General features: G+C 53.2%; 1 protein-coding gene across 2 annotated transcripts in view; it reads left to right on the forward strand.

Moving 5' to 3' along the window:
* The first annotated feature begins 283 nt into the window (after nucleotides 1-283).
* The window catches only part of EPHB1 (EPH receptor B1), a 38,759-nt gene continuing 19,681 nt past the window's right edge, over nucleotides 284-19,361 (forward strand). Inside the window, exons 1-3 of one of the 2 annotated variants that reach the window (XM_065748193.1) lie at nucleotides 284-526; nucleotides 16,219-16,283; nucleotides 17,809-18,490. In XM_065748193.1, coding sequence (XP_065604265.1) covers nucleotides 469-526; nucleotides 16,219-16,283; nucleotides 17,809-18,490 — 805 coding nt within the window. In that variant the 5' untranslated portion in view covers nucleotides 284-468. Of the gene's footprint in view, nucleotides 527-15,276; nucleotides 15,325-16,218; nucleotides 16,284-17,808; nucleotides 18,491-19,361 lie in introns of those variants that run through there. The other variant, XM_065748194.1, reaches the window with a different exon arrangement.

The following is a 19,361-nucleotide window of genomic DNA, read 5'->3' on the forward strand; positions in this document are numbered from 1 at the left end:
AGAAACGGCGTTTTGTTTCAGGATGAGGAAATGTCCCTCCGCGTGCGGTCCAAGCCCCTTCCTCCCGCAGCCCCGGCGCCGCCAACCTACCCCCGCCCGCCCCGTCGGGTCTCCCCCCCCCCCCCCCCTCCGGCCGCCGGGGGGCGCCGTCGCCCTTCGCACGGCGGCGCGGGGCGGGGCGGGCGGGGCGCTGTGATTGGCGGGCGGGCGGCGGGGGGCGTGGCGTGCGGTGGCGGGGGCGGGCGGCGGCGTGGCGGCGCTCCCCACTCGCGGCGGCGATGTGACCCGGGCGGGCAGCACGGTCCCGTGGCTCCGCTCGTCGCGGCCCGGCCCGGCCCGGCTGCCTCCCGCCGCCCATGCCCTCCCGCCGGCGGCGGTTGACGCCTGCGGAGCGGCGCGCGGTGCCCGGGGAGGCCGAGGCGGCGCGGCGGCGGCGGCGGCGGCGGGGGCTGCCGGCCCGGGGCGGCGATGGCTGCGGATTTGGTGGTGCTGCTCTGCTTGGCCGCCGCCGCGGCCGCCGTGGAAGGTGAGCGGGGGAGCGGGAGGCGGCTTCGGGATGAACTGGGATGTGTGTGGGGGGGTCTTAACGCGCCCGGTGCGGTGTGCGGGGAGCCCCGGCCCCACCTGTTGGGCACCGCGGGTGTGCCCCGCGCGTCCCGCACCCTTTGTTACTCGGTCCTTCCCGGAGCGTTGCACGTCGGCCCGGAGCCCGTCGCGCTGTGCGCCGTCTCTTCTCCCCCCGAGCGATGCTCTCGGCGACGGCAGAGCTGCGCGCATCTCGGCTATGGGGAGTGCCGAGGTGTCCGCGGGTCAGGGAGAGCCCCTGCGTGCAGCCGCTGCTTCACCCGCCCTTCGCATCCCTGGCAGAGCGAGCCGGCGGCTGGAGTTGCTTTGCTTGCACCGCGGCGATGCCCCGGAGCCGCTCCCTCAACCCCTACACGTCCCCGTACACCCCTTTCTTTGGCTCCGGTCGCGCGTTTGCTTCTTCAGTTTCCAGCGATGCTGCGGTGCTCCCCCGCGGGGCCGTGCCCGGGGCTCAACCAGGGCTGCATCTCCGGAGATGCTGCGAGTCCTGGGGTTTCTGCGCTACCCGGAGCCGTCCCTTTTCTTTTTCACTTCTTCTATTTTGCCTTTTTTTTTTTTTTTTTTCTTTTTAAAATTAAATTGTCGCAATCTGGAAACGAAAAACGCAAGGGGAAGGAAGAACCCGGGCTCTGGCACGAGGAGCGCGCCCGGATCCAGCAGCCTGGAGGGAGAGCGTTTTGTTAAGTCATGGGAACGGGCCCTCGCCCGCAGATGCCTGCACTGCTTTTTTTTTTTTTGACTAATTGCTGGTATCACTGACTCATTATTCCTTGTCTCGGTCGCCTTCCTGTTTCCCGCGTGCTTCGAGGCTCGGGGACGTAGGCGAAGGGAGGATGAAGTTTCAGCATCCCTGGGCGGTCCTCTTGCTGCTTCCCGCAGCAAACCCTGCGCTGGCACGGCACCCGCGGCTGAGTTCTGTCTTATTTCTCCTCCTTCGGGCGAAGGTCTTCGTTTATTATTATTTTTCTCTTCCCCCTGCCTTAATCGGGGCTTTGAATTTCGATTTTCCCCGAACGCAGCGCAGCCTGCTGAAAGTTGAATAGCCGAGAGAAGAAACCAAGCGCCTGTAGTGATGATCAGAAAAGCGCTGCTGGAGAGGGGAAAGCCCGTGAGCCGGCTGCTGTCACCGATATTTCTGTGCTGCTGGAGGTGCTCTGGGAGCAGTGAGTGCAGCGAGGAGCCCTGGAGGAGCTGCTGGGAGGCAGGCACGAGGCGCCGTGCTTTCCCCTTATTATTGTTGGCCAACTGAAGGCAGGAGCCCGGGTTTGTGAGATGCCTCTGGAGGATGCCGCAGCGCTCTGCTCACTCTAAACACGGTCACAGGCCTGAGGAAAGAGCTGGGAGGGGGCGGGGGGAATGCTGTCTCCCCAAATATTCATTAGGATCTGAAAGCGCATTTCCATTCGACCTTGCTTGCTTTCTGCAAGCACTCGAGCCGTCGAGCTTGGCACGCATGAATGCTCGTGCAGGGGGAATGCTGGGGCCGGGCTGGGCGTGTGTCCTGGGCTGCAGGAAACCTGGAGCTGGTGCAGCAGGGCTGCTGCAGGTCGCTCGTGCCACAGGAGCCAGTGGCTTGCAGCCACAGCTCATTGCTGGGGTGTCCTTTGTCACCGGGCGTCTTCCAGCAGGTCCCCGTGATGAGAGATGGTGAGAAAAATGGGATGTGTGTTTGTAAGAGCTGAAGACCCCGTGCTTTGTTTATTTCTCATCCCTTTTGAGTTATTAAAGCGTGTTCGGCGGAGATGAATTCGTTCTGCTGTTTCATTTGGTTGGATGCTGGGACTTGTAGAGCTTTGATGGTCTGAAAGATTCTGCACTTTTGCTGTAGCACATTGAAGTGTCGCCGTACTCTTCGCTGGAAAAGCCAACTTGTAATTTCCTATATCATTTCCCTTGTGGTACGCTGCTAGGAGAGCAACACAATGCTGAATCTGGCCCCCCCGTCCCCCTCGTGACTGCCAGCACGGCACCGTATGGATTCCTGCACTCCTGCTGGGTGTACAGCTCCTCAGTGCTGGGTCCTGCAGCACAACCAGCAGCCACAGAGCTGTACACCCCGAGCATCCCCCGGCCAGGTCCGGAGGGAGAGTGCCAGCCTGCTTATAGCAAGCGTCGTCCTTCCTATGAATAATTGAAGAGCCTCCGTGTTGAATATTTAATTACAATAATATTTGGTTAGTGGGGATTGTTGGTCTCCTTTTGTGCAACTGAGAGTTGCTGCGAGAAAACAGACCAATAAAAAAAAACAGCTGTTGTCTATGATCATTGATTTTTATTTTTTTTTTACTTTTTAACTAATCAGTTAGTCAAAATTAGTTAATTAGCTTGACTCTATTAAGGCTCTTTGGTAGTTAATCTTGATGCTTCAAAATAATTGTAGTTTTGCCACTAAGCCCACAGCTTGGTGGGACCTAATTGCCGTGACTGCAGTCTGTCTGTAACGAGCTCCTCTGGGTCAGAGGAGGTGGTGGTTCAAACTGGGACCAGGAGAGGCTTGGATTGGATACTGGGAGAACTTCTCCGTGGTGTGTGTAGCCAAGCATTGGGATGGACTGCCCAGAGAAGAGGTGGAGTCCCTATCCCTGGTGGGATTTGTGGTGTGTGAACGTGGTGCTGAGAGGTGTGGTGGAGCGATGGGACTCAGGAGGTCTGGTTCATGGTTGGGCTTGGTGATCTTGGAGGTCTTTTCTCACCTTGGTGGTTCTGTGGCCATGGGGATCTGAGGCTGCTGATCTGGACCACAGCCTGAAGGGGAAGAACTGGATTTAAGGATTCTGCTTGGGGGGATGCTGCTTCTGACATCCCCACATCCCTTTGGTGCAGGTGGGAGGCAACAGCAAGCTCTGTCCATCCAGGAGAGCAGTTCTGGATAGCAGCTGTAATTTGCTTCTATTCCTTAATAAGCAGGTGGATTCGTTTCAAGGCCTTTGCTAAATGGGGAGGGGGTGGCGGGGGGGGGAAGCACTGAAGTATTAAGGTTTTTAATGTATTTACTTATGTATTTTGATTTGGAAATAACTATGCTGAGTAATTAAGGGCTCGGAAGGCCTCAGGTATGTACTTGTTAGCGCAGCGAGAGGAGCGTTTAATATCTGGGGAGGCATCCAGGCAGCATCGCCGGCGTTCAGAGCTGATTAAGCTGTAATTTATGTTGCAGCAAGGTAGAGTGGTTGCTGGGAACAGGCAAGGGGCTGTGGAAATCCTCGTTTTTTAGGCTGTTTCCTCTCATGTGAGTGGGGACTTTGTCACCAATTGTGCTGGCTTTTTTTACCAGAACATGGAGTCCTGCTCTTCTCTCAGCCATGCCGCCGACATCGCACACACCCAGGTTTTGGTTGCTCAGCCCCCAGTGACTTTTCCTTGCTTTGCTTTGAGGTTTTTGGTGTCCATGCCCAGCTCTGTTTTGATTAATTTCCCCCTGCCTGTGAGTAGCATCCAGTCGGAGCTCCTCAGTGCTTTGGCCTTTACCCATGGGCTGTGCCCTTCTGCCAGGAACATGCTTTGGGTCGGCCCCTTCCTGCTGGTGCTAAACCATCTGCTTCCCTCAGGGACTGATGTTTTACAGAGGCTTTCTTTTGTTTTTGTTTTTTTTTTTCCATTTTTCTTTTTGGCTGCAGTCAGCTGCAAGGCTTTGACTGGTTGCCCCCACAAGGCCTGGCCAGGGGGGCTGCACTGACTCATTGCCATCCTCCTGAGGGTCCTGTTAATTTGGGGGTTAATTGGTTTTGGCTTGGAAGACCAGTCACCACGGAGGAGCTGGATGGGTGTGAATTGCATTTGTCTTCCCTTGGAAAATGATGAAGAAAGATTGAAAAGAGAACACTGCGTTCGGAGTACGCAGGGAGGGGGATTGAATGCAAGCTGGGAGGCTGCTGGGTGTTTTGTATTTATTTTTTAACTTTCTGTCTGGAACTGATATATTGGGCCAGGTGAGAGGCTGAGCCTCCTAGAGATGCTGAATACTTGGGAAGTCAGTCCTCCCTGTGTCTCAGAAGGGACTCCTTGTGGCCTAGAGGCATCCGCTGGGTACGTGGGCTTCTGATCCCACTGGCCTCACAAGGTTTGGGCTCTCCAATCTAGGAGGTTCCCTGAGTCCACCTGGAGTTGCTATCAAACACAGGAGTATCTTTAGGAGCCAGAGATCGGGCAAACTTGAAGCAATGGCTTCAGTTTTGTAAATCTTCTGAAACGGGAGGATGTGATGGAAATCAGGCAGAGGAGCAATGGGATATTTCCAGAGAGCTCCTCGAGGCTTCAGCTGTGCTTTTAATTCGAAACAAATGTGTTGGAAATGAACAAAACTTCACTTTTCAAGATTACCAGAGCAGCTGGCTGTGTTGCCAGAAGTGTAGTGTTTTCAAGCAGCAGCAGATCTCTGTGTGCAGCAGCTCAGAGGAGCCCTGACCATGGCTGTGTGGCTGCCCTGCCCCTCCATTAATTATTTTTGAGGCGGTTTCCACTTCTTTGCATCCTCCTTTCAGTGCTGGAAATCATGGGCCACAGGGCTTCACCATCCCCTGAGCAAAACCCAGCATACCTGTGGTGAAGCTGCCCATAAGCTTTGTGCAGGTAGGTGAGCTCGTTGAGAAGGTTTAGGTTGGATATTAGGGTGAATATCTTCATGGAAGGGGTGGTTAGGCATTAAGGCGGGCTGCCCAGGGAGGTGATGGAGTCCCCATGCCTGGAGCTATGTAAGAAATGCATGCACATGGTTTAGAGATGGGATTCAGTAGGTCTGGTTGGTGGTGGACTTGGTGATCCTGAAAGTCTTTTCTGACCTAGGTGGTTCTTAGTGATGTGTGGCTTTTGCTGTCTGAGCCTTTCTCCTTGAGATGAAGTTGCTGGTACAGGTCTGACCCTCCTGAATTCCTCAGGCTTTTGGTGAAGGAGCTGCCATGCCACGTGGTTGGCACAGCCTGTGTCCAGGAGTGGTTTGTCTGCTCTTGCTAGCCTGGAGATGCAGGCTCTGGCCAGTAGGCATTGACTGGTGGGATCTGCAAGGTCACCAGCAGTTGTATTCTATCACTATCTAAAAGTTGGCTTTTATTATTGTTCCCTATACCACATTTGGGTTATTACCGAGGCGGGAGGCTGCTGCAGTGAAAGGCCGGCTCTCTAGCCTGCTGGAGGCTACAAAAAGATGCTCATTAACTTCAATAGCCTTCAATGGAGGCTGGAGGAAAAGGGCTGCTTTGAGGAGGCCGCCGCTGCCAGCACCCTCCTGCTCTGCCTTTGTGAGCCCTGCACAGTGCCAGGGCTGGGATATGTGCACAGGGCTGGGATATGTGCACAGGGCTGGCCAGCCCCTGTACCTCCTAATGGGGGAGGGAAACCTGTGCTTTTACGTCTGGCTGCTTGTCAAGGCAGCTGCCTCCAAGCGTCTCACATCCCCATGGGATGCATCCTTGATCCCGCATCAAAGCAGCAGATGGGTTGCGGGGCATTGGTGCCTCCTGGCAGGGAGCAGCTTCTGTGCCGCAGTGAGTCTGTCCGTTTTCAGGCACGGAGGTACTGTGATGGAGTGCAGAGATCCCCGCTGAGGATTGGGGTGTTCTTGTGGCCCCCCCTTGCAGTGCACCAAAACTGGGGTGGTGCTGATGGTGAGCAGTTCGCAGAGCATGACCATCCTGAAACACGAAGGGATGATGCAAGTAGCGATACTGCTGCGCAGCATGAAAAGAGTGAGAGTGCTTGAATGTGGTTTTTTTTCTTTAAAGTTCTTTTTTTAATTAGAAATCTGGTCATGGCAGGGACAAGCCCCTTCCCGTGCCAGCATCTCTGATGTCCGCACACCAGACGTAACGGGGCTCCTGGCTCCACCAGGCCAGCTCAGTTGCTTCCAGATGCAGCTTGAATCTACAACCTGGTGGATTTCAGAGGTAGTCTGCTGCAAAGGCATGTTTTTATTTATTTATTTAAAGCCTTGAAACGTTCAGGGGAGACTGTGATGCCTCTGAAACGCTTTAAGTATTCCTAATAGGTTACCTTGAAAGCTTCCACAAGTCTTGAATGAATCAAAGTGCAAATGTTTATAATGCAACACCCACACAGACGAGGAGCGACGTTTTATGAAGGCGAAAGAGTTGGAAAACAACAATAATAAAACATCTTTTACGAAGTTGGTGAGGAACTTATAAACCAGGCGAAGTTTTACAGCATGTGAAGTTGATAGAAGTTGTAAACTTGAATTCCCAGGCTGGTTCTTGCGTCTTGCTCTTTATTACCTGAGATACCATCCTTTGTTTTTAAAGTAGTTTGCTTTGGTGAGGTGAGTGTGGTTTTATCTTTCTTAATGAGTCTTATGGTTGGGCTTTCACCTGTCCCAAAGCCTTCAGCCCTCCATCAAGGAGGTTTCCTTGGGATGCAGCCCACAAAACTCTGTTGGTGCCTGTTTGGTGTCCCCATCCCTGGTGGACATCATCCTGCTGGGGAGCAATCCTCCATGGGAAGGAATGGGGATCTGGCTGCTGTTATTCCTCGTTAGGAAATATGTGATTGCTGATGTCAAATGTTCTAGCTAATGGCCCGATTATTCCCTTTAAGATGGGAAAGTAATTAGGAATGCTTTTTAAAATAAGCTTCCCAGCCATGGATCTGCTGGGATTAATGTATGTGGGTGTGTAAATATTTGGTTTCCAATGAATTCTCTTATTTTCTCCCTCCTTTAAGCGGTGGTGATAAGCAATTCAAATGAGACAGCAGTAATGCTTCCGCTCTCTCCACCGCATCCCAAATATAATTGAAGTTAAAGATGACCCACAGAGGGAGAAGAAATTGGGCTGCTTCTGGAGCGATGCGCGAAGCAGAAGTGGTGGTTGGTGTACCTCCTTCCTGATGGAGCACCTGAAATCAGAGGGGAAGGCTGTTGTGAGCAGTGGGGGCAGGGGGGGGTGGTCTTCCCCTGGGTGCCATGCTCCTGGAGTGGTGCTTGGTTGGAACTTCTGCCTGGTGTGAGTGCTGGCTCGTGGGGCTCTCCTGCCATGCATGTGACTCGGGCTGTTTGCAACGAGATGCTCTCACGTCTGAGTTCCACATGCTGTTTTGTTTTGCATCTCGTTTCTGCGTTTGCTGTGCTGTTGTGAAGTTGGGAAGACGAAATCAGAAGCAAAATGCAGAGTTGGGAGCAAAAAATGGTTTTAATTGAGTGCCCTGCGGAGCTGCGGGTTAAAGGGATGGCTGAAGCTCATCGTGCACCCAACTCTCTTAGCCGCTGAGATCTGTGGAGTTGCCCAGAGCCCTTTCTGCAGCCAGTAGGGGGATCAGAATTCGTCTTTCTCATTGGTTTGGGTGAGAACTGAGTGAAATGCCAAGCCCTGCTGCTGCCTGCGATATGCACAGTGGGTGTGCCTGCACTGCCTGCTGCTCAGGCCGATTCCCCAGCATCCGTGGGGCCTTGGTCTTGCACCATGCCATGCTCACAGGGTTTCCAGGATGGCATCCGTGCCTCAGTGCCCCCCCTGACAAGGGCTCTTTGTTGTACCAGCAACCTGGGGAGCTGTCGCTCGGCTGCCTCGACCTTTCTGGCTGTAATTAGTAACTTTGGTCTTTTTGTTTCCTTGCTTGCACTCTGGAAAGCCTTCAGGGGTTGTTTAAGAGGAAAGGGACTGGGGAGCGTGTAGCTTTTTGTGTTATTATTATTATATATTATTATAATTAAAACATATTTTTAGCAGTTGAAACCTAAGCCCGTCTGGGTATTTATACAGCAAGATGTTTTGGATGAGGAATAGGCCAAGACAGTCACGTGGCCGGGGCCAACGTGAAACAAAAGAATCCATTTATTATCCAGGCAGGAAATTTGTTCTTCTGGATGCTGTAGCTGCAGACATAATGATTTCATTTCCTTTGGTTCGCCCAGATTAATGGCTTGCGCTCTTTTGTTTGCGTGCCTGTGTTATTTCTGCGACGCGGTTCCCCCCAGCCACTGCCTGCACGTGTGAGTGCTGTGTCCCCTGTCCTCTGTCTGTCTGTGGGATTGCATGGCTCCTCGGGGGACAGAGTGTGGGGCAGGAGCTCGCTTGGGGCTCCCGGTGCCATGGGACCCATCTTTGTGGTGACCCCGTGGCAGGTCTGCCTCAAGGGCTGAGCTGTTGGGTTGGAAGCGTCACCAGTTTGGAAGAACCAACAAATGGAGATTTTCTTACAGGGAACGTGGATGGTGGGGAGAGCTTGTACGGCCGCCCTATGGAGCACGTCCTCTCCTTGACCCATGCTCGTGGGTGTGCTCTTGGAAACCTCCACCTCGGCACACCCGAAGTATGGGAAAGAGCTGCGTTTCCGCTCCTCGGGGGCCAGGATGAGGTGTGGGGCTGCAGTCGTGGTTCTCTCTGGTGGGGGTCTGTGGCATGGCTGGGCCCTACCGTGCATCTCCTGCCCGTGGGTCCCAGCAGGGAGCTGCTGGTGCTGCTGCAGGCTCCATCAGAGCTGCTTTCGGCCGCGGACACGATGAGATTAGCGGCAGCTTTAATTGCTCCCTCTCGCTTTTTGAGTGTTTTGCCTTTTGAAAGCAACGTGACAGGCAAACAATGCCTCCGCATTGTTATCGCTCGAGCAGTCTTCATGGGGGTTTGGCACAGAGCTTCGCATTTAATGTTGGAAGTGTGGTTGCAGCACTGCTCTGGATTTATCCAGGGTGATCCAGTGGGGTTTGTGCTCTAGCGTGCGTGGAGCTGGACTTGGCTGTGTAGTTGGCAAAGGCTCGGGAGGCATCCCACAGCCTTCGTGCCCAGCTCTTCCTTCATCCTCCCTTTAGTGTTTGCAGCATCTGCCCTAACTAGGGGTGGAGAGAGGTTCTGCCCTTCTAGAGGAGGTTTCCCCCATTGATAGCTTGCATGGGGCTGCCATAGGAACGTGTCCCCACCTTCTGTCCCACCTGGGTCTCAGCAGGGTTGCCCAGGTGACAGCATCTCTGAGGCTGTGACAGCTTTGTCATACAGATGGTGATGAACAGTAATGAGGCCCAGAGCACAATGTGCACTTAGGGTGATTTATTTCAGCAAGGAAACCACAATCAGGGAGGATGGGTCAGTGTCATCAGCAGGAGAGGTGGTATGGAGATGAGCTTATGGGGAAATCTATCATCAGCTGATGCCGCTTTAAAAACGAGCGGAGGCAGCATTGTGTAAAACAGAACGGTGCTGTGCAGATCCCCTTGCCAGGACCTGGTGGGATTTCAGCCCAAGTGGTGGTAGTGTCCTCGTGAGTGGAGTGGGGGCTGGTTCCTCCTCCCCCAGCGTGGGGAAGCCCTACAACTGCACCTTTCCTCAGGGCTGTCCCCACTGCAGCATCCCCTCTGCTCCCTGCAGTCGGTGTGGGACAGGCTGTGGGGTCCCCCAGGGGACAGCGGTTTGGGAGGATTTGGGTTTGGGTTTCCCTGCCCCTCTGGTGCTGGCTGGGAAATGCTGTGTGTGGAAGCTCTGCTTTGCAGTCACGCTGTTTCCTGCAGAAACGTTTGGGCCGGAGTTGGCTGCTGGTGGTGGCCGTGCAGAGCGAAAGGGGAGCGTCCTAGCAAGGGAAATGGGAAGGGAAATGCCCATCCCTAGCCTTGGCCTGGCTCCCAGTGTGCAGATGGCTCTCCTCCTGCCTGCTCTGCTCCAGCCTTTTCCCAGCTTGTGCTCGTGCAGGCGGCTGGGCTGGGGGCAGGAGTGTGCACGGCCGGCTGGGAGCCAAGTGCATCTCCTCCCCTTCCTCCTCCTTCTCATCCTCCTCCTCGCCTCCCCAGGCCAGCAGTGCAATGCGTGGCACTGGCAGCACTGAATGAGCCTCACATTTGAAGCCTGTCTCTTTCCTCTTGGAGTACACGTGGCTTCGGCTGCAATGCACTGATGCCTCATTCAGGTTTGTGTTTTTTTTTCCCATTGAAGCGTGTGTCCCTCGAGATGAATGCACCCTCTGCTCTGCTCTGTGCTGCTCTTCCACCCTGCTCATACCGAGGGATGGTTGAGCGCTGGCCATGCCCCTTGTTGATTGTGGAGCTGGCACTTAGCTTGCTTTTCTGCAAGGCCCTCAGACTGCAGAGATGCTCAGTGAGCATCTTGCCCTGTGCCCCTCCGAGGGCTGTTATTGCACCTCGCAGCACAGCACGAGGCAGTGCAGCACCAACAGTCATCTGCAAACGTTGGCCAGTGTGTTGGGTTATTGACCCCATAGAGCAGCTGTTGCACACACGTACCTAGAGATTGCTCAGAGTGATGGTAACGTGTCTGGGAGAGGATGTGGGATGGAGATGGAGTGTAGGCACCGGTTTGAACAGATCTGAAAGGAGGGGAAGGGAAAGCTGCAGAAATGTGGCCTTTAACTAGGTTCTGTGCCTGCCTGCCCTGGGGTGTGGGGGATAGGGGGAAGGAGATGCAAACACTTGGTGCAGGATTTCCCCCTTCTTCAGACCTCAAACCCGTGTTTGATGTTGCTGCCGTGAAAGCTGAGGTCCTGGCTGCATCCTTGTTTTGGAGGAGGTGGGAGGGGTGAAGGGAGGTTGCTCGATAGCTTACCATCAACAAAACATGTGAGAGCTTCCCTCTTAAACGGTGTGAATCGTGGAATATGGCAAAATATGAGGTGGGGGGGGGGTGGGTGAAGGGAAACAGGGATGAGTATGGTGTGTTGCTTCAGTGAAGCTGATTGCATCTGTCCCTCTGTGCTCGTGGCTGCTGGGGCCGTATTTGGAGGCAGGAGCAGTGCTGTCCTGGGATGCTGTGCTGGGGGCATCACCCTGCAGTCCCATGGGGGAGGTGCGAGGACAGCGTGTCTTTTTAATTTGTTTCACCTCCACCACCTGTGCTCTGAAAAATCCATCCTGCAAGCCAGCCCCTCCACATTGCTGAGGCTGCTGCTTCTCCAGGGCAATCCCACAGCCTCTGGGAGTCCCTGCCCATCCTAGGACAGCTGAGTTCCTTCTTCCACGCCTTCTGGAGAAGGAAACAAGTGTCTGCCAAGCTTTGACATGTGGTGATTTTTGGGGCAGGCTGGTGGAGTTCAGTGATGCTTGTTGGCAGCTCAGCCTCGAGAAAGCAAAGATGACAATTTAAATGCGTAGTGACATTGTTCTGGAAGATGTCTTCCTGAAAGATGGCCTTGTCATTTTACAGTGCTGAATCGCTCCTCTGGTGCTGGAGTGGTGGAAAAGACAAGCTCATGGGATGCCTGGATCTGCCTCTGCAGCCTGGGTGTGACTATGAGCTATGGTACTGGAAACCTGCTTCAACATCGTGGGGACATCTGAGCTCTGTGTGTCTGGAGCATGCTGAGTTGCTGTTTTGAGGCCTCCCGTGGCCTCTGATGTCTTGTGCGAGCTCGGTGGATTAAAACTTGTTCCCAAATTTCATAAAATAGGTTGATAATTTGGAAAACAAGGTATTGAAAGCACTATCTTCTTTCTCTTATCTTTGTATTTGATTTGGTCCCCTTTGTCTTTTTTTTTCTCCGTGATGTGTGCCTTTTTTTCGGTAATTTTCTGCTGTTTCCTTCCCTTTCTCTTATCTCTCCCTCTGCAGTTCTCTCCCCGTTACTCTCTGTTCCTCACCCCCTCTCCCTCCCCTGTGCAATCTATTTGCAGGCAGGTTGTCTCTTTGATTTACCGTATCTCTCCTCGGTGGGATTGTGATGGTTTGTATGGCCACAGCTGAGCTGGCCTGGCACGGCACATTTGCACGGGGTCAAGCACCTTTAGAGCAGGAAAATCATGTGAAGGTGCACTGGGGACCTCGATGCTGCCAGCCCTGCTGCTTCTGCCCCACTGACCCTCGGGCAGAAGGGGGCAGTGGGGATGGGTGGTTGGGTGGTGGAGTTGAAGGTCCAGTGTGAGTGACCCACCAGATCCTGGTGAAGAGGGGCTGCCCCCTTCTGCACTGAGCTGCCGTGGGGCAATTATTCTAACTTTAGAGAAGGTGAATAAGATCTTTTCACAAGGGAAACCTCGCTATTGAGTGGGAAATGATGCTGAGAGCACTTGTGTTGACTTGTGTCACTGTGTGGGAACTGCTGAATCACGACCTGATCCACTGATTGGTCACCTGAGGTGAGCACCGAGTCAGCCATGGGGCCACAGGTGGAGGTGATACACCTGTGTGAGTGGAAGGGGTGGAGCCTGGCTGCACCTCTCCCAAACCCCATTTAAGGGCTGACCACCACCAGGGAAGGATCTCTTCTTGGAGATCCCTCCCACCTGGAGTCCCCTGCGAGCCTTGTCATCCTGAAGGTGAGCCATCCTCTCTTTTTTATTATTTGTATCCTATCTATATAGAACTACTCAAAATATACCGTCATCTATACTATTTCTTTGTGAAGTACCATCCTTGGGAGTTATTTACCCCACAGTCACCAAGTCAGTGCCTGCTTGCATATGCAGCTGCTGGGATGTCCAAGTGCACGTTGGTAGATGGGACTCGTTCATGGTGGGAATCTTGACATTGACTCTTGAATTTCTGGCTTTTCCACTTTGTGTTAGGCACTGACAGAGGTGTCTTCTGTGCTCTGGTACTGTGTGTTGGCTGTGTGCATGGGCACCCCATACCTTCCCAAAAATGTAGGCTGGTAATTTATTGGGGCACTTCCAGTTGCACCAACCAGTGTATTCCAGTGTAGCACATCCTCATACAGATAGCATTTGCTCCTTGTAATTAGAGTGCTTCATCCCAGAGGAGAGCTCGGTGCCGCCCATCACGACGTTACACAGCACCTACGTATGTATAAATCTACTTTCCATCCCCAAGTGTTGCTTTTTGACCACCACAGGTCTTCAGGTGGTGTTGGCACAGCTTGAGGCTGTTGGTGAAGCAGCTCCTCTTGGAAAGGTTTGTGGCAAAGCTCTGAGGTGTCCATGTTCCCATTCGCAGCCTTGGGCAGGGAAGCATCCTGCTGACTTGTTTTTGTTGTTTAGCGCATCCTCTGCGATCTGAACTTGGTTTGTTATTCTGGGGGTAATCCTTCATAATGAATCTGCAGGAGATTGATGGGGATAGCTCGTTATGCACTTCCAGAGCAGTTTCACTGTAATTCTGTAGCAGCAAAATGCACCATTAAAGGCAGAGAGCCATGGGAATGATGGGACGTAATTAGTTGTTGCTGTAATATTTTTGATTGAAAGTGTATAGATACTGCAAGCAGCTCTTTCAGAAGCTGGGGATCTTAAGGAATGTGAAGAGAAGCAGCACTTCTCCAGTGGGAGAGGGTGATCCTGCTCTCATCCTACCTCCCTCTCTGGCGCAGACATAGAGACAGGAGAGTCCTGTGTTGGGATCTGGATGTGTGTGGAGTAGCTTGCCTATCTGACTTGCTCCTGCTTTGCTCTTGCTTGGTGGGAAGTGCATTGAGGAGCATTGAGGCGAGGAGCAGGGGCTGCCGTGGGCATGGGGAGTGACCCAAAATGATCTGAGCAGCCTTCTGGTGCGGGCTTGAGCTCCAGGTCTCTGTGTGTGGGGGACAGGGAACTGAATTCAAGTGGTTCCCGTGGCACTTGCAGAATTTCCTGCTGACATTCAGAAGCTTAATCTGAGCTGTGAGCAGATCAGGAGCAGCAATGGCAGCCATGATGTGGCTGCAGGAAGGCAGAGCTGTGGCATCGTCTCCATCAGTGTTAGTTGGTGCTGGCCTTTGCAGTAAAGCTTTTAGGTTTATTCTCCTGTTGCTGGAGACCATCTCCAGTGCCAGCCTTGGTCTGTCTGTGCTGATGCTCTCAGAGCTGCCTGCTCTGTCTGGGAGTGGGACTGCATCCCTGAGCAACCCTGAAACTTGCTGCAGGAAGGGTCAGCCCCCACGCACCGTTATGCTCCACAGCTCTCTGCTCTCACCCCAAATTTCTTATTCCCCTTCATTTTCTGGGTGATGCTCCCCAGAGCCCACTGTGGACACCACTTTGGTCCCTGCCCACTGGGGACGCACTGGTGCTGCTGCAGATGGACCCACACCACACAGCAAGGATGTTCCTGCATGCTAATTGCTGGCATCTTTACTTGTTACGAGTGTAATTGTGAGTAGATGTTTGTTTTTGTATTGATAATTAGGGACTGGAACAGATGGTGGAGGCTTAGTTTAAAGTAATGTGTCCATTAAAGAAAAATCTACTGTATACAGCTCAAGATTCTTCACTCGGGGAGAGCTCTGCTTTCCACAACAAAGCTCAGCTTCTCCCTAAGGAGGGCTTTGGTTGGACATGAAAGCTCACCTCCCTGCCCACTGGCACCTCTCCGAGCCCATGCATTTAGTTTCTTCCCGGGGTGCTGCTTGGGACCAGGCAGTCCTGGAGCATCCTTCTTGGGTTGGAAGCAGGCTTGGTGCATCAGGTGGACTGCTGCAGCTGAACGGGGCCCCTTCTGGGCCCCATCCCTGGAGGTGCTCAGGGCCAGGCTGGATGTGAGCCCTGGGCAGCCTGAGCTGATGGGGAGCAGCCAGTGCATGACATGGGGTGGGACTGGGTGGGCTGTAAGGCTGCTTCCTACCCAACCGTTCTGTGATTCTATGATATGGTTCTGGGCTGTCTGCTCTGGTGGCTATGATTGGGATGGGGTGGCACCAGCTGGACCCAGAGGTGCCTTCAAGCCTCAGCTACGTGGTCTTTGTGAGGGTCTGCCTGGGGGTTTTGGTGCGGCCATGCTTTCTCTGAGCCTCGCTGGAGGGTTTGGGGTTGTTCTCATCCTTCCTCCTCCTTGCCCTAGAGAATGGCATTATAGAGAGCCTCAGTGGGAAGATGTGCCATCTGGAAACTGCCTAGGTTGCTGAGAAAAGACGGGCAAGAGCTTTTTGGTAGGGAGGCAGCTCTTTTTTGATGCTGACTGGATGCGCCTCTTCTCAGTGTGTATTTCTTACAAGTCTCAAGCCTCAGGAGCTGCTGTGTGCCGCATCGTGCTGTTCCTCTCAGCTTTCTTCCCAAAATTCAGAGCCTGTTTGGGGGTTGCAGTGGGAGGAGCTGACAGAAAGGCTGGCTTTCTGGGAGGGGACCCAGCTGTGCATCACCCCAGTGTGAAGCAAGCACCCTCTGTGCTTGAAGAGCTGATTAGCGGCTGTACTTACAGCAGGGGGAGAAGTAATATGTGCATGGTGTGTTGTGAGGACACAAATGGGTGCAAATTGTTGGAAAGAGAGCTGGGAGAAGCAATGGCTGAGACTTGTTGTTTGCACCAACACAAAGCTAGGGGACTTGCTTGCTGTGGTGCTGGGCTGTGGAGGGAAGGATGGGTCTGATTCTGGGCACATTTGCTTCCCGTCTTTGCTTGAGACACAGGAGTTGTGAGCAAATTAATCTGCATGTCTGCTTGCTGAAAACAAATAAATAAAACCTGGAGGATTTTTCCCATCTGTTTCTATATGTTGTTGCTCTCACTATTATTGTCGTTACTCTTTTTTTTTTTTGTGTTGTTGTTTTGTTTTGCTTTTACAAGAGCAAGAAAAAACACAGGGAAATGCCAGCTGTAATACTGTAGTACAGCTTTTCAATATCTCCCACCAAACCCGGTGCTGGAAGCCTCCCGGCACGGGATCACCACTCCAGCAGCTCTGCTGTCACTCCAGTGGCTGAAATCATCCTGCCAAGTCACAGCTGCCGTGTGGAACCCATCACCCCAGTGTGGGTTTGTGTAGGTGGTGATGCCACAAAGCACAGCATCCTCCTTCGAGTTTTTCCTTCTTGTGTTTCCCCAGAAACCCTCATGGACACGCGGACGGCGACGGCCGAGCTGGGCTGGACTGCCAACCCTCCGTCAGGGGTAAGTTATCCCACATCCCATCGTTGCTCCCTGCCCTGCTGCCCATCCTGCACTCGCTCCTCCCCATCTTCCTGCTCACGCCTCCCCTCTCCTGTACCACAAGGCTTGTAATTAGGAAACATTAGCGGGCTCAAAACAGCTTTCATACCTGGAACATCATCCGTAATTGCACTCAGCAGTGCTCTTCCTGGCTATTAATGTCACTTTTATGAAGTAATGAGGTACAAAACACCCCGAGGCACTTAAAACATCTTTTTTTATATAATACGAGTCTTTGAGGGATGGAAGCATAAAATAACCTGACTCACATTCCCCTGACAGAAAAAGTGATAGACAAAGACGGGTGCAGACGGGGAGGGAGCAGTGGGTGGTGGGAGTGATGGAGAGGCACCATGGAGCCACAGGCACGATGCTGGTTGGCTTGGCAGACTGGTTCCTGTGTTCCCTGAAAACCACAGGTGGCCGGCTGTGCTGCCAGTGGTCCCAGGGTGCAGTGGTTTTGCAGCTTTGCAAGCATGCAGTGTGAAATCTGGACCAACCTGAGTGATGAAATAGGTCTGCCTGCTGTGAAATACCTGTGTGCATACAGCAATAGGCGTGTGATTAAATAAGTGTGCTTAATACCTTACTCTCCATCCTTCTGTTGGTTGAATGCAACGAGCATCCCTAGGCTCTCCCCTAAGGAGAGGCAGTGGGGAACCTCTCTCTCTTGTCTCCTGCCCATCCTGACCCCACAGATGCTACTGCTTTGGTTGGGATGTCAAGTGTCCCTTGGATGGCAGCAGTAAAGTGTGTGTGCTCCTGCTGCTCTGCCTGCCAGAGCTGGGTCTGCCCATCCCACTGCCACCAGAGTGATGCCTGTCCTGCTGGGAGAGGTAAAGGAGGAAAGGACAAGGCCTGTAACGTTGTAGGGTTGTCTTGGTTGACCCACGAGCACTGCCACTGCATCAGCCCCAGAAATTATGCCTGGTATCAGCACGCTGCTTAAAGATTGCCACGTGAATAATGCTGTTATGAGGAGACTGTAAACATGGATTAGTGCAAATGAATGGATTATGAGGTTGTAAATCTGTCTGTAGGACACTAATGCCATCATACACTATTCACAGTTTGCTGCTGTCCCTTAATTGAAATTGTAGCCTAGATTATATTAATACCCCTCTTTAAATCAAACCACGAATCTGTGTTCTCTCTCTTTACCATGGGAATGTTTTTTTTTAATGCCAGGGGAAGCAGTCCCATTGTGCTGGGAGCCTCAGGTCAGGTGTGCTCATCAGCCCCCATGCTGACTTGCTGCCTGACAAAGACACATTCTCTTGTATTGCTTTCCTTCATTTCTCCAACTGCCTAGTCTGTCTGTCTTTCTTTTGATTGCATCTTCTCATGAGTTGCTACCAGGTGACCTCCAGCGGCCCCTTCCAGTCTTAGCTTGGTTTTGTACCTTCCTTTCAGGACAGCCCTGCTGCTTGCGGGGCAACCACCCCCATCTCCTTCTCACGGCCTCTCCTTTTCCTCCTTTGTGCAGTGGGAAGAAGTGAGTGGCTACGACGAGAACCTGAACACCATCCGTACGTACCAGGTGTGCAACGTCTTCGAGCCAAACCAGAACAACTGGCTCCTCACCACCTTCATCAACCGGCGCGGAGCCCACCGCATCTACACCGAGATGCGCTTCACGGTGCGGGACTGCAGCAGCCTCCCCAATGTCCCCGGCTCCTGCAAGGAGACCTTCAACCTCTACTACTACGAGACAGACTCTGTCATTGCCACCAAGAAGTCGGCCTTCTGGACGGAGGCACCCTACCTCAAAGTGGACACCATTGCTGCTGACGAGAGCTTCTCCCAGGTGGACTTTGGTGGCAGGTTGATGAAGGTGAACACAGAAGTGAGAAGTTTCGGGCCCCTGACCCGCAATGGCTTTTACCTGGCTTTCCAGGACTACGGGGCTTGCATGTCTCTGCTCTCCGTCAGGGTCTTCTTCAAGAAGTGCCCAAGCGTGGTGCAGAACTTCGCTATCTTCCCTGAGACGATGACGGGAGCAGAGAGCACCTCTCTGGTGACAGCACGGGGCACCTGCATCCCCAATGCCGAGGAGGTGGATGTGCCCATCAAGCTGTACTGCAACGGGGATGGGGAGTGGATGGTACCCATAGGTCGCTGCACCTGCAAGGCTGGTTATGAGCCAGAAAACAACATGGCTTGCAAAGGTAAGGTTGGCCTTGTTTTGCAGGGTGCTTTGTGCTTCTTGAGCTTTCCTGATGTGTTGTTTGTACCCAAATGAACTGCTGTGGGTGATGTCAACAGTGCGGGGCTCCAGACAGTCTTGTCACGGAGCAGTTTTGTTTTGAGGGCTGGGGTAGTGTGCAAGGTGTCACGCTGAAGCGTGTCAGGCTGCTTTCCAGGGGGTGTGGGTTTTACTCTGGTTCACTGGTGTCCTTTTAGGAAAGTGCAGACTCGGGAAGAAGAAAATTCACATCTATCCTGATTGCCTTCAGCTCACGGCTGTGATCCTCCTGCTGGGAGCTGAGAGTGCTCCTTTGGAGCAGAGGCTGCTGTGTATCCCACGCAATGCTGTGACCCAATGCGCAGCAAAAACGGTCGGAGTAGAGCAGAAACCCGCAGCCCCAGGGTGCTTGGAGCATGCTGAGTTCAACCTGCAGCCTCTCCCTGCTCAAAACTCAGTGCAAGACTCTGCTGTGGCATGATGACACAGGCGCCTGCTCACCACTGCAATGATTTGCTGCCTTCAAAGGGCGATGCTCGCTGGCGGAGCCGCTTTCATCTCCTCGTTATTTCCCGAGCAAAGCTTGCAGGAGCCAGGCAGCCATCACCAGCCCGAGTGCCACGCTGCTTCTGGGGAGTAATTGGCTCTTTTTTTTTTTTGCTGTTTCTCCGGGTTCCCCCAGCCACGCTGCTGGTGTGTGGCTGCCAGGTTATAAATATGGAAACGGCGCCCGCTGCTTGTCATCTCCTTTCCAAATAATGTTGGAGGATTTTTTTTTTCTCCTATTAGCGCTGCCCTTTCCGTCTCCTCTCCTAAAATGTGGTTCTGTGCCTTGCTTGGAAGCAGGGAGAGGG

The sequence above is a fragment of the Cyrtonyx montezumae genome, unplaced genomic scaffold, assembly GCF_038088225.1.
Source record: "Cyrtonyx montezumae isolate F1298 unplaced genomic scaffold, pur_monq_1.0 scaffold_5, whole genome shotgun sequence".
Lineage (NCBI taxonomy): Eukaryota > Metazoa > Chordata > Aves > Galliformes > Odontophoridae > Cyrtonyx > Cyrtonyx montezumae.